Genomic DNA, 15,114 nt, shown 5'->3' with positions numbered 1-15,114 from the left:
GTACCCAGGGGACTTCATCAAGCACAGTGCACATCAGACTGTAAGGTTTAACCAAACCTTATGGAGGCTGTGGGAATTACAAACAACTGAATTCAGAAAAGGCAAGTTTCAGCCGGGCACGGTGGCTCACATCTGTAAGCCCAGCACTTTGGGAGGCCGAGGCGGGCAGATCACCTGAGGTCGGAAGTTCAAGACCAGCCTGACCAACATGGAGAAACCCCGTCTCTACTAAAAATACAAAATTAGCTGGGTGTGGTGGTGGGAGCCTGTAATCCCAGCTACTCGGGAGGCTGAGACAGGAGAATCGCTTGAACCCAGGAGGCAGAGGTTGCAGTGAGCTGAGATCGCCCCATTGCACTCCAGCCTGGGCAACAAGAGCGAAACTCCGTCTCAAAAAAAAAAAAAAGAAAGAAAGAAAGAAAAGAAAAGGCAAGTGAAGCCTCAGCAGAGGGTCCTCAGTGCTTTCCCACTTCTTAGCCCCCCACTGTCTTCTGCCACGCTATAGGGACCTGCTTTTCTTTCACAGATTTGGGGTCTCCTCCCCCTACCCTCAGCCCCACTCCCTTAGCCCCGGAGACAGTAGGAGACCCTCTGCTCCCCTGAGCCCAGGCCTGTCTCGCGTTTCCCATGGAGATGAGCAACAAGGGGAAACATGGGTCTTCTTAAAGAACTTTCCATCCCCCACCACCACCTTAGCAAGGCGGCCAGATGCATCTCTGAAGTCCAGCTCACTCAGGCCAGCTCTCTTCATGGCCTGTCTTCCAGCGAGAGGCAAAGCAGAGATCAGACCTGCATGTGCTCTTCGTGGCAGAGCTGGCTTTATACGCGCTCCTGGGTGAATCAACAGGGAGACATCTCCTAAGAATAAATGTTTCTCAGAAACAGTATCGTCTAAACTCATATTGAAGGGAGAACAAGCCAGCCGCGGGCTGGAGAGACCCCCGCCTACATTACTAAGTAACAGGAAAGGCTAAGATTTGGAGCCTTCTTCTGGTTCAGATCTATCCCCAGAATGATGGAAGATGCTTTCCTGTTGACAATTTTTTTTTTTATTGCAAATCCCACCCAGGAGGTCTCTCCTGATAGGAAGGAACCATCCTCTAAGGCAAATTCTAACTTCTTCTCTGAAATGTACATCCACTACTGAGCCTCAGAATGCTATTTGTTCCACCTACTTCCACAATTTTAAGGTCTTCAGCAACAGGAGAAAATAGCAGGAAAACTTGAAGTGCAGTTGGCTCCCACTGAGATGTCACTAGCAGAAAAAGGGAACACAAGGAAAAAGCAAGATTCTAAAGACAGAGGTAACACCTTCTGCTCCAAACATTTAGAGAGTCACATTCCCAGAAGTCAGACTCGAAGCCCTGAATTCTGGCATGAATGAGTTCTCCTACATGTAGGGGGTGGCCTGGAAAGATCTTAATTTTTAAGATGGCAGGTAAGGGGCCTTCAGTTGGAGAATCTTGCCACCTGATTCTCAAAGAAAGCCAAAAATATCTTACTGTCTGAAACATGAGGTCTTGAGTAGTTCAACTTGACCCATGCCAACATAATTTCAGAGCCGCCAAGGAGGATTAGGAAAAAGTGTATCTGGTCTTACTCAACTCTGAACATTGCATGAGTCAAACGTTTTCCTAGCTCTCTGTGTGATGGGTCCACTCTGATGAATTCTTGGCAATGTATCTTTCATGACCAAAATTCAAAAGGGGCCATTCGAAGTGGCTCCCACAAAAGCAGCTGCAGAGCCCCAGACATTCAGAAGCCAACAGTGAAGGGGTCAAAAGCCGTCCTTCAATGTTCACTGATACTTTGCGAGCCTTGGGGCAAGTTGGCAATGCCAAAACGTGTTTTTAGGGCCTATTGGCCAATGTACAGGTCTTGGGCAGGATTGCAGGCCTCTGCAGATGGTACCAAAGTAAAAGAGGAGATGGTAACTGAATAATCTGCCATCATCCCTTCAGTGCAAAGTGAAATGAGAGTGGATTTTTCCTTCCAAATCCACTTGGAGTGAGTCCCGAAAGACTCACTTTTGCGGCAATCCCCACAATGACGTCACTGGAGAGGAGGTTATATAATTTAAAGCGACCACATTTCCACAGAGCTTCCCAGAAGAGAAAACACCTCCAAAGGCAGCTCTCACCATCAGAAAACCCAGCTAAAGTTGTGAACGCCTTCATTTTCTGTCTGAGTAAGTAAATGACCACCTTTTTTCTCTTTTATGAGAGTACAATATAAGGGGAAATCTGTGTCTCTTAGAAAAACAAAAAACTTCCTTTTACACCTACCTCTTGGCAAAATGTTCCGCTTCTGTGAGGGTACTTTTTAAAAGTAACTCTAAATCAATTTAAGAGACTTTTATTTCATGTCTAGTTTAGGTCTTAATTGCTTTTGCAGAACAGGAGGAGGAGGGAAAGGTTTTAGAACTGTTGGGAAGGTTCCAGTAACTCCTTACATCAAAATCAAGTGAAACATGTCAGGGCTGAATACAGCCACCAGCGCTTGCATGGACTCTGACCCGTTATAGCCTGCAAATTCTGAATCATAAAAATTAAATTAGTCTCTCTGGAATGGCTTACAAGATTTCATAAGACCAATAACTGGTTGGGTTATTCGTAGCTTGAAAGTAGCATCTTATTATGTGACCGTGCTGACGGTCTTTGACATCTGTGGCTGGATTTCCAACACCTTTCTCATCACCATGCTGTTGAAATCGGAGTTAATTTGAAGAATTAACTAATTTGTTGGAAAAAGTCACACTCTCTCATAGCCAAGGTTAAAATGTGCAGAGTCCAGAAAATACCACACAGAAATGACAGAATCTCCCTCCCTCGTAGACTTGCCCAATGCCCCTTCTGAGTTCTTTAAATAGGGTCACATATTACTAACAATATCCACAGATATTGTTTATTGAACACCTACTATGTTCCAGGCAAATATCAGAGCTAAAGCTAAACCTGGCAAAGGAAGATGTCTCCTTTCTGGCCAACTTTATAAACACAGACAGCAGCAGGTGAGGACAATCCCTTTAAAAATAAGCCCCACGTGAGCAGACACATGCTGTGGCTGCAGTGGCCCCAGCCACCTCCCAGTCCTGGGAATGGGGGTGGTGTCCGCTGACCTAATCAGATTCGAGCTAAAGTCCCTGCATAGCTGGTCGTCTCTGGCTTCCTGGGCAAGGTGCAGCCTCACCCCCTGTGCTGGTTTCCTAAGGCTGCTGTAAATAATTATCACAAAGTTAATGGCTTAAAATGATGAAAGTTATTGTCTTACGGTTCTGGAGATCAGAAGTTCAAACTCAGTCTCGCTGAACTAAAGTCAAGATATTGGCTTGGCTTTGTTCTCCACCCCCATGATTCAATTATCTCCCACCAAGTCCCTCACACAACACACGATAATTATGGGAGCTACAACTCAAGATGAGGTTTGAGTGGGGACACAGTCAAACCATATCAGTGCTCAGCACCCTCCTGTCTCTTCTCAAACTCTCAATGCCCCAGCCCCTGCACCATAGGTCAGGATCTCGCCTTCTTTCTCCCTGAAAATTCCCAACCTATCACAGGGGAATTTCACCCATTCCCACTGGCCAATCTCTGTCACCATAGACCTCGGCTTCCTGGCCATCATCAGAGATAGCTAGAAGGATGGCCAGGCCATGTGTTGTGCACACTGCCAGGGCACTCCAATAGTCAAAAATTATTTCCAAAAAAAATCAGTATTTATAGGTAGAAAGAGAGATGAAAGAAGGAAGGAAGGAAAAAAGGAAGGAAAGGAGGAAAGGAAGGAAGGAAGGAAGGAAGCAAGCAAGGAAGGAAGGAAGGAAAGGGAGGGAAGGAGGGAGGAAGGAGAGAGGGAGGGAAGCAGGATGGGAGGGAGGTAGGGAGGAAGGGAGGGATGGAGGGAGGAAGGAAGGAAGGGAGGGAAGGAGGGTAGGAGGGTAGGAAAGGAAGGAAAGAAGGAAGGAAGGAAGGGAGGAAGGAAAGGAGGAAGGAAGGGAGGGAGGGAGGGAGGAAAAAAGTCCAACAAAATTGTTATATTATATTGATGGTGTTATAAAGTAGTTCTAGATAAAAACTATTTTCAAAAAAAGTCTTTAAATACATATACATGCACCTATGAATATTAAAGCAAAATAAAACATTTTTATGTTAATTAACTGAACATTTAAAAATAAGATAAGCAGGAGGTGGAGGTGGGTGGATCACAAGGTCAGGAGATCGAGACTATCTTGGCTAACATGGTGAAACCCCATCACTACTAAAAATACAAAAACTTAGCCGGGCTTGGCGGCAGGTGCCTGTGGTCCTAGCTACTCGGGAGGCTGAGGCAGGAGAATGGTGCCAGCCCAGGAGGCAGAGCTTGCAGTGAGCCAAGATCGCACCACTGCACTCCAGTCTGAGTGACAGAGCCAGACTCCATCTCAAAAAATAAATAAATAAGATAAGCAAAATAATTTTTCTCGTTGCATATTCACATGCTACGGTTTCTTGTACCTGACTGATACCATATCTTTGGCATTTTTCCCAATAATGTATTTTCTTCAATGTGGTCTTGTTATTTTTAATTTTTCCATATAATTGCCTGAAATCTTTTTTCCACAAATTTTACAATTAACAAATTTAAATTAGTACCTTCAATTGACTCTTCTCTTGAACCATAATATATTGAGAAAATGTTCCGTCTGTAGGTTCTGAGTGATAAGCTCTCAGCAAATTCTGCCAGGCAGAGGCTGTTCTCAAGTCCAATTCTTTGCCCATGGAATTGCATAAATATTTTAGCCCAGATATTTTCACAGGTGCTGTCTTTGTGCCTTAGTTTGGAGAGCAGTGGCACTATCTCGGCTCACCACAACCTCCGCTTCCCCAGCTCAAGCGATTCTCCTGCCTCAGCCTCCTGAGTAGCTGGGATTATAGGTGCCCGCCACCATGCCTGGCTAATTTTTTAATTTTTAGTAGAGATGAAGTTTCACCATGTTGGCCAGGTTGGTCTTGAACTCCTGACCTCAGGTGATCAACCTGCCTTGGCCTCCCAAAGTGCTGGGATTACAAGCATGAGCCACCGCGCCCAGCCCACAAGTATTTTTTTTTTTTTTTTTTTACCAGATTAAACCTTTCAAATAAGTTGTACCTACTTAAAAGTTTTGAATGTTTTGTCAAATTCAGATACTGCAAATCACTGGTTTTCTCAATTTCATTTCATTTCCATACAGAACATGAATTTATCCAATTAAAAAGATTCTTCCCACAAACTGAAATATTCCAGAGCTCATTTTAGAATTTCAAAATTAACTCTTCTACCGCATTTGATTTTGATCATTTTCTGATACATTTTATAATTTTTCTGCATACCAGCTTTGTTTTCAATACTTACAATTCACTAAAAGCTTTGAAAGCTGATGTTTTGGTGCTCTATTTATTGAATAACTTGACTAAATATTTCCAACTGATTTGGAACAAAATTCAACAAAAGTTTAGAGATCTGTTTCAACACACTATTTAATAACGTTTTATGGCACTGAGACTCAGTGTCCTCCAAAATTGGTTGATAATGGGAAAATAAAAGAGAAAACACATGTGAAAGTCAAATTTTTTAAAAAATTCATGAACAACTTTATCACATCAAGTTTGTAGTTCAGTAAATCTGTGCATATGTTTTAACATTTTATAAATCTTGTCACGTACATCTATTTCTATTTATAGAATATTGACATTTATTTACATGCAGTAACAAATTGTGTATGCACCATGACCTGTTCCAATCACATTTCTGTTTCATTAGTGTCTTAATTTAGTAGGAATATTGTTGTTACCATGACACTGGACTCCACCAAAATTTGTGTTTTATCCTCACAAAAATGCAATGACTTTATTTCCAATGTGGAAAATTTAAACAACTTAAAATAGCATTCACAAAAAGTCAGTTGTTTCACTTTGCCAGAATGAATGTTGCAAAGCCCTAGCTTTGCTTCCATGAGCTGAATGAAAGAATGAATTGTGATTGGAATTGACAGGCTTTTCTGTCTGAAGAGTCTGAGGATACTGGTGTTGAGCAGGCACCATTTTGCTTTCTATGACATTCTTCTTATGGAGCCAACGCACAGTCAGCCATCACTTCCACTGTTGCACGTGCACAAGAAAAGCTGGAATTAAATGTGAGCTGAGTTAATTTAAAAAACAGTCATTTGATCTAAGGGAAAAGTCATGCCCCTCAGAATGATCTTATATCAGCATCTTTTGCAACTACATGGATGAGAACCGTGTCTTAGGGCGCAATGTTCTTTTGGTTTTTTGTGTTTTTCTGAGACAGAGTCTCACTCTGTCACCCAGGCTAGAGTGCACTGGCATGATCTCAGCTCACTGCAACCTCTGCCTCCTACGTTCAAGCAATTCTCTGCCTCAGCCTCCCAAGTAGCTGGGATTACAGGCACCTGCCACCATACCCAGCTAATTTTTATATTTTTAGTAGAGACAGGGTTTCACCATCTTGGCCAGGCTGGTCTTGAACTCCTGACCTCTTGACCCACCTGCCTTGGCCTCCCAAAGTGCCGGGATTACAGGCATGAGCCGCTGTGCCTGGCCTGGTGCAATGTTCTTAAAATTACTAATTTCTAAAGTAGCAGCTCTGTGTCAGGTTTTCTTGCAATCAGTGAAATTGCTACAGACCCCATAGTGATGCAAATGTCAACAAATATTCTATGCAAGCTATCTGCTCATCAGCAACTTCCTTGAGCAACAGAAGTGCAGTACTTAAATTTCCATTAAACATTTGTTTTTTAGCTCATCACTCCAAAAGGGTTTATTGCAAATTCTTTAAGTATTGCCAAATGATAAAATAAACATAGTTTTGGATTTATGCCCTGCAAAAAATGACCAAACTATTGTAACAAGAGCCTCCAGCCTCCTCCATATTATGCTCTGGGTGGGGACTGCTCGGCTTCCATGTGCCATGGATATTTCACAACCACCAAATCATAATTTCCCGTGTCTCCTGTTGATCTGTCAACTGGCAGCTCTGCAGCTTCTGCTCTTTTATCTACTCTCTCCCTGGTGATTTCATCCAGCTGTGTGACTTTAAATGCCGTTCCTGTGGTTACAACTCCCATTTATGTCTCATCATCCCAGATCTTGTCCCTGAATACCACACTTGTCTATCTAATTGCCTACCGGATGTCCCCATGTGACGTCCAATTTACATCTCAACCTTAACAATTGCAAATTTGAACTCCTGATCTTCTCCACCCCCCACAAAAAAACTGCTTTATCTTCATTCTGTCACCTTCATTTCAGCTGATGACAACTTCATACTTCCAGGTGTTCAGTGCAAAAACCTTGGCATTGTCCAGTTTCTCCTTTCTCCCACCCAGATCCAACTGAAAATCATGGTGTTACTACCTTCAAAACACCTCTAGGATTTGATCACTTCTCACCACCTGCACTGTTACTCTCCCCAGCTGTCACTCGTCAGCATGTTTATTTAGTGTGTGTGTTGTTTATCAACTCCTTCCTCCCGCTAGGCTTATACGCACACTGAGAGCAGGGGTTTTTGCCTGCTGTATTCACTGCTTTGTCCTAAATACCTAGAACAGTGCCTGGCACATAGTACATTCTCAGTAAATACTTGTTCAGCAAAAAAAAAATGACTGGAGGAACCAGTGAATTATACCCCAGTGTGAATAACTCCATGTGAGTGACATGACAGACTATCACAGCTAGAAGAGCCTCTTGAGGACATCGTGTCTTCCTTCGGTGAGGAAAGTCAGGCTCAGAGACATGAACTGACTCTGCCGAGGTTACACAGCCAAATATGCTCTTCCAGGACTAATTCTCTGCTACACGATAGCTTTTGTTGGTATCTGTGAGGCTTTGCGCAGTTGAAGCAATCTCAGGTGTCACCCAGTAATAACAATCATGATGGTGACAGCTAACATTTGCCACGTGCTTACGATAAGTCAGGAACCCTGCTAAGCACTGGGTGTATATCAACCTATCCAAGTTGTGGAAGAATGTTTAGACTCTGAAGATCATCTGGAGCCCCATAAATCCCACAGTGTAGGCAGCTGCTCACTCTGCGGATAGTGTTCTGTGGGTCCCCGAGTTGGCTGTGGCCGGTTTTGCGGGCAGGAGGCCACAAAGCCATGAGCACAGGATGGGATCTACCCCTTGTGGGACCAGAGAGGGCTGGGAGACACAGTCTTCCCTATGGAAAGAGACAGAGCTTTCTATCCCTCTCCCGGTGAAACTCAGCATGGGACCATGGGAGGCAGGTCTGCTGCGTGGCTGTGAACGTGAGCTACGGGGGGCATGCAGACCAAAGTTCATAGTGTACACTGTGCCCACCAGCTCTAGCTCCTCCAGCAAGCGTAGGAGGCCAGTCAGCTGCATGGCTGTGAGCACGGCCTCTGGGGCCCATGCAGACCAAGGTTCCTAGCGTAGCACTGTAAACACCACCTAGGTCTTCTCCGACAAGCTGATTAACTTCTCTCAGCCTGGCTTTGTCCTTCACTGAGCAGGGACAGGTGCAGCAGAAGAGAGCAGAAAGAAGCACAGGCTGTCAATCAGGCTCTCAAATCAGACTGCCTGGGTTTGAATCCAGGCTCTACTGACCAGCTGTGTGACCTCAGACAGGTGACTCCGGGTCTCAGCACTCAATTTTCTCATTGGCCAAGTGGAGATGACAATGGCCCCCACCTTGAATGACTGCTAGGAATATTAAATGAGAAAATACTTAAATGTGAAACACTTAGAATGGCACCTGGAACACAGAGACCATTAATACCATTTAACAAATGTAGTTGTTATCCTTATTTATTACTCATGCTTTCCTTTTTCTTTTATCTTTTTTTCTCTCTCTCTGTTTTTTTTGTTGTTGTTGTTGTGGTTGTTGTTGTTGAGACAGGGTCTCAGTCTGTCGGCCCAGGCTAAAGTGTGGTGACACAATCATGGCTCGCTGCAGCCTCGACCTTCCAAGCTCAAACGATCCTCCCACCTCAGCCTCTTGAGTTGCTGGGACCACAGGTGTGCACCACCATGCCCAGCTAATTTTTGTATTTTTTTGTAAAGACAGGATTTCACCATGTTGCCCAGGCTGGCCTTGAACTCTTGGGTTCATCTGATCCACCTGCCTTGGCCTCCCAAAGTACTGAGATTACAGGTGTGAGTCACCACACCCGGCCAGCACTCATGTTTTTCAGGCCCATAAGAGGAACCTCCTAGCACTGCCCCCATCCCTTCCACCACACTGGTCCCAGCCACAACAGGTCAGCTTCCTTTGCTGTTCCCGGGCTTCCCTCAGTTCTGTTTCAAGCCATGACCTCTGCCTCCATGTCTGCAGCCCCATGAGGCTGGGGCTACTCTGTCCTGCATATCTCCAGTGCCTGGCAAGGGGCTGGTGTGAAGTAGCTGCTCATTAAATGCCGTTAAAACCCTAATAGTAATAATAATAATAATGGTACACTTGTTACTAAGACTAATGACTACCTTCCAAAGTCTTTCCTCTATGCCAGGTACAGAGCTAAGCACCCTGTAGATCCTAACAACAGCCCTCCCATGATCCCACAAGAGAGACACGATTCTTTCCAATATTTAAAAAGGAAAGTGAAAGTCCATGGGTCTAAGTAGCTCACACTGAGTGATTGTACCAGGATTTGGACTCAGGCACCATCCCTTAAACCAGAGGTCAGCAAACTTTTTCTCTGCAGGAACAGATGGTAAATATCTTCAGCTTTGCAAGCCAGACAGTCTCCGTTACAAGCACTTGACTCACCCTTGTAGCATGAACGCAGCCGTAGATAATGTGTCCATGAATGGGTGTGGTTCTGTGCCAATAAAACTTTATTGTCCAAAAACAGGTGACAGGCTGGTTTGGCTCATAGGCTGTAGTCTGCCACTTCCTGTTTTATTCTACCTGCTGTTCATTTCAGGTCACTGTGCATGGCATCCTGGCCCCCTCTAGAGCTCCAGTCCTCCAACCAGAGCCAGCTGTTCCCACAAAATGCTACAGCCTGTGACAATGCTCCAGAAGCCTGGGACCGGCTGCACAGAGTGCTGCCGACATTTATCATCTCCATCTGTTCCTTCGGCCTCCTAGGGAACCTTTTCGTCCTGTTGGTCTTCCTCCTGCCCAGGCGGCGACTGAACGTGGCAGAAATCTACCTGGCCAACCTGGCGGCCTCTGATCTGGTGTTTGTCTTGGGTTTGCCTTTCTGGGCAGAGAACATTTGGAACCAGTTTAACTGGCCTTTCGGAGCCCTCCTCTGCCGTGTCATCAACGGCGTCATCAAGGCCAATTTGTTCATCAGCATCTTCCTGGTGGTGGCCATCAGCCAGGACCGCTACTGCCTGCTGGTGCACCCTATGGCCAGCCGGAGGCGGCAGCGGCGGAGGCAGGCCCGGGTCACCTGCGTGCTCATCTGGGTTGTGGGGGGCCTCTTGAGCATCCCCACATTCCTGCTGCGATCCATCCAAGCCGTCCCAGATCTGAACATCACCGCCTGCATCCTGCTCCTCCCCCATGAGGCCTGGCATTTTGCAAGGATTGTGGAGTTAAATATTCTGGCTTTCCTCCTACCACTGGCTGCGATTGTCTTCTTCAACTACCACATCTTGGCCTCCCTGCGAGGGCGGGAGGAGGTCAGCAGGACAAGGTGCGGGGGCCGCAAGGATAGCAAGACCACAGCGCTGATCGTCACGCTCGTGGTGGCCTTCCTGGTCTGCTGGGCCCCTTACCACTTCTTTGCCTTCCTGGAATTCTTATTCCAGGTGCAAGCAGTCCGAGGCTGCTTTTGGGAGGACTTCATTGACCTGGGCCTGCAATTGGCCAACTTCTTGGCCTTCACCAACAGCTCCCTGAATCCAGTCATTTATGTCTTTGCGGGCCGGCTCTTCAGGACCAAGGTCTGGGAACTTTATAAACAATGCAGCCCTAAAAGTCTTGCTCCAATATCTTCATCCCACAGGAAAGAAATCTTCCAACTTTTCTGGCGGAATTAAAACAGCATTGAACCAAGAAGCCTGACTTTCTTATCAATTCTTTGTGACATAATAAATGCTATTGTGATAGGCTAAATAATCACTCCCATCAGTTGGGGGGTACTTAATCCCTGGACTTGATGAATGTTACTTTATGTGATAAAGGGGACTTTACAGCTGTTACCAAATTAAGGGTCTTGAGATGGGGATATGATCCTGAATTATCCAGGTGGGCCCTATAGAATCACAAGGGTCCTTATAAGAGGGAGACAGGAGGCTCAGAGTCGGGAGATGTGACTGTGGAAGCAGAGGCCATAGGAATTCAGGGCAGCCACTGTGAGCCAAGGATTGCAGGCACTCTCGAGAGGCTGTAAAGGGCAAGGAAATGGCTTCCCCCAGGAGCCTCCAGAAGGAATGGGTCCTGCCAACTCCCTGTCTTCAGCCCAGGGAAACAGATTGAGGATTTCGGGCCTCCAGAACTGTTAGAGAATACATTTGTGTTTTGTTGTTTTGTTTTGTTTTGCTTTGCTTTGCTTTTTTGAGATAGGGTCTCGCTCTGTCGCCCAGGCTGGAGTGCACTGGCACAATCACGGCTCACTGCAGCCTCAATTTCCCAGACTCAGGGGATCCTCCTACCTCAGCCTCCTGTAGCTGAGACTACAGGTGTGCACCACCATGCCTGGCTAACTTTTCTATTTTTTGTAGAGATGGGGTCTTCCTGAGTTGTCCAGGCTGGTCTCAAATCCAAGGGCTCAAGTGATCCTCCACTTTGGTCTCCCAAAATGCTAGGATTATAGGCGTGGCCACTGCGCCGGGTACCATTTGTGTTTTAAGCTACCAAGTTTCTGGTAATTTGTCATAGCAGCAGCAGGAAACAAATAACAAGTATTGGGTAATGGCCTCTCTTATTACACTTCCATTTGTCTTTTCAAAGCTTTCTAGGCTAACTGCCAGGAATACAGGGATGGTACAGCTAGAAGTTCTATCTCCAAGGAATTTACATACATCTACATATTATCATATAAAAAATGAAATGAGAAATTGCATGAGCACACCACGGATCCAGCATCTTTCTCCTTCAGAGAGAAAGGGGATGGGTTCCCTCTCAGGTTAGCAGAGAAGACGCTGTGAAGGGAGTCAGCCGTGAGCCTGGTTTCCACAAAGGGTGCAACCTGGATACGTGGAGACAGGGAGGAAGGGCTGGCGGAGGCGGGAAAGGGGGAGCTGCTCACAAAAGAATGCTTGCGCATGCTCTTGTTGAATGTGTAAGGCATTGGTGCAGGTCTTGCTATGAGAGACCCAAAGGTGACCTAACAGTGTCTCTACCCTCCAGGGACTCACAGCAACCGGGACAATAATTAAGAGATTGTCATAGAGCAGGGTGCCCGCCTTCATCAGGGTGAGGGGTGCCGTGAGAACCAGAGCAGGGCTCCAGTCTGGGTGGCTGGGAGGGATCGTTATAGAAGGGTTCCTGGAAGAAGAGACACATAAACTGAATCCCAAAAAATGAGAAGCTGACCAAGCAAAATGGAGGAAAGGAGTGTTCCAGACCGAAGGAACAAAGTAGGCCCAGAGGCAGGTGGGGTTACAGGTTAGGAGGGAGAGGTTGAAGGACGGCAGAGGACGAGGTGGGTCACGGAGGGAATTGGGGCTGGAGGAGAATGGACAGGCTGGGTCCACAATGGTCAGCTGGCAAAGACAGTTCACCCAGGAAGCATGGTGGGCTCCAGGGGGCTTTGAGGGCCCCCTTGAAGCTGGAAAGCATGGCTGTGTTGTGTGAATTTACTCTCAATGCTCGACAGACCCAGGAAAGGATTGCTCTGGAGGAGGGTTTAGTCAGACAGACAGCCATACGTCATGGGAGTTGGGGATCCTGGTCAGACTCTGGGGAATAATGGAGAAGGAAGAAACAAGCACAGGGAGAGAAAGAAGTGAAGTGAGATCAGTGTGTTAAAGGACGGGTGTAATGAGACAACCTGGGTGACAGAGCAAGAAAGAGAAGAAGGGCTGGGCATGATCTTCTGTACACTGTGAAGGGAGTCAGTCGTGAGCCTGATTTCCACAAAGGGTGCAATATATAATCCCAGCACTTTGGGAGGCTGAGACAGGTGGATGACTTGAGCCCAGGAGTTCGAGACCAGCCTGGGCAACATAGCAAGACCTCATCTCGACAAAAAATACAAAAATTATCCCGGCGTGGTAGTGCGCACCTGTAGTCCCAGCTACTCGGGAGGCTGAGGCAAGAGGATCATCTGAGCCCAGGAGGTCAAGGTTACATGCAGTGAGCCAAGATTGTGCCACTGCATTCCAGCCTGGCTGACAGAGGGAGACCCTGTCTCATTAAAAGAGAGAGAGAGAGAGGAAGTCATAGCCACAGAGCAGGAATGTTTGAATAGAACATTCCAGAGGCAGAGCCATCCCAGGAGATGACAAGGACCAAGTATATCCCTGACACCAGGTGGCTGAAGTAGAGGGAAGAAGAAGGAGGTTGGAGACAACGTAGTCAGCGAATGGGGAGGTCAGGTGGTGGGTGGGCCCTCCACTGGGCCCCTGCAGGCAGGTGGGACACTGTCAGGCCCTGGGGAGGAGAGAGTCCGTGGGCCAAGAGGCCATTCCGAGGTCAGTTTCCATGGAGTAGGGGAGAGGGTGTAGTGACTGGACTCCAAGACACTTGGGGGAATGGGGAGAATGGCAGTCCCCACAGCTGCACGGGAAGGGCTGGTCCTCACAGAACAGCAGCAAAGACTCATTCATTCCAGGAATGGAAAGAATGCCATGTTCTTGCAGCCTGGAGACAGGGTGTGAGAGGCTGGCAGCGGCTGGGCCACCGGGACCTCATCAGCGATAACCCTGCGCTCCAGCCCCTGCAGGTTTTCCGGAGAGCAGAGTGTGGTCAGAAGGCCTGGAGCTGAGCCAACAGGCACGATCCAGCCTGCACATGTGTTTAATTTGGACCACATGGCATTTTTTAGAACTCCAAGCCCCCAGGCTCTTGAGTTGGTTGCCAGGACTGAAACTCCCCACAGGGAGCCAGCTTTCCAGTTTCTCTTGAATGTTTGGAAGATCCAGCAACACTGATTCAATTTCATTCATTTGGCGGATATTTATTAAGCATTTACTTTGTCAGACACTGTTGTGGACACTGAGAATATGGCAGTGAACAAAAGAGAGGAACATCCCTGGGCTCCTTGGGGTTGACCTTCCGGGGTCCCCCCAGAGCTCCAATTCTTTGGTGCTGCGTAGCAGAAGCCCCGTGAACAGGGCGCCCTCCCATCAGATTCACACACATGGCAGCTATGGGAGGTTGGGTTTGCAACCCCTGATCCGGACCAGCTCTTCTTGTGCAGTCTAGGAAACAGAGCAGTAAGACCTGTCCAAGTTCACCCAGTAGGACTCACAGCAGCCACACACAGCAATAGGCTCAGTCATCTCATTTAATCACCTGACTCCCTTGTGAGGTCTGTTTCAGGACGTCCACTTTCTAGGAGAGGAAGAGGAGGCTAAGGACGGCAGTGCTTGCTCAGACTGCAGAGGCTGGATTCGCCCAACTCATCTGACTCCAACACCAGTGTGATTTCCAAGCCCCCAGGCAGGAATTCATTGGGCAAAGGCTCTGTGGCAAAGTGGCAAAAATAGGCAGGAACAGGCAGGAATAGAGAGTGGGAAAGGGAAAATAATACCTGATCCCTCTTCTACTCCGAGTGAACTGACCCATGTATGCCCTCCTTTCTTGTTTCTCAGCCTGCCTGAAGCTGGCGGCTTATCAAAATCCTTTCTAGGGCTTGCAAAAACCAATCCCACACTCGAGAAGAACGTGCTGGCCAGTGAAATCGGACATTGCTCACAGGATCTAATTCAACGGTAGACTGCAGCCACATTCTGAGAAGTCAGACACCTGATTTATGAGACGCACATAAGTAACGTTTACTGTAGCCCAGCAAATGGCCCCACAGCGGGAGAGAAACTGGCAAACTCATACAGTAGAATTCTGTTGCCCTTCTGTGGTGAAGGCCAGTTATTCATTTGCAGAGGGAGAAATTTCTGCCTTGACTAAAACGATCGATGCTGTGGGAAAAGGTAATATATCTGAGTTCCCATGGATCTGGTTGACAGGTTCGCCTGGCGTGTTCCACATGGGGCCAGGCTCAGG

At 47.0% G+C, this 15,114-nt stretch overlaps 1 protein-coding gene across 1 annotated transcript; it reads left to right on the top strand.

Annotated features, from left to right (window-relative positions):
* Window positions 1–408: 408 nt before the first annotated feature.
* On the top strand, window positions 409–11,594 carry LOC139355288 (bradykinin receptor B1). Its single transcript, XM_071099640.1, has 2 exons — window positions 409–2,188; window positions 9,917–11,594. The coding sequence occupies exon 2, from the start codon at window positions 9,927–9,929 to the stop codon at window positions 10,983–10,985; it is 1,059 nt and encodes a 352-aa protein (XP_070955741.1). The 5' UTR covers window positions 409–2,188; window positions 9,917–9,926; the 3' UTR covers window positions 10,986–11,594.
* The last annotated feature ends 3,520 nt before the right edge of the window (window positions 11,595–15,114 follow it).

The sequence above is a fragment of the Macaca nemestrina genome, chromosome 7, assembly GCF_043159975.1.
Source record: "Macaca nemestrina isolate mMacNem1 chromosome 7, mMacNem.hap1, whole genome shotgun sequence".
Classification (NCBI taxonomy): domain Eukaryota; kingdom Metazoa; phylum Chordata; class Mammalia; order Primates; family Cercopithecidae; genus Macaca; species Macaca nemestrina.
The sequence above is the reverse complement of the archived record's forward strand: the minus strand, read 5'-3'. Positions and strand labels throughout refer to the sequence as shown.

Bases quoted from the DNA above. Each gene is read 5' to 3' on its own strand.
- LOC139355288 (XM_071099640.1), top strand. From the start codon at position 9,927: ATGGCATCCTGGCCCCCTCTAGAGCTCCAGTCCTCCAACCAGAGCCAG.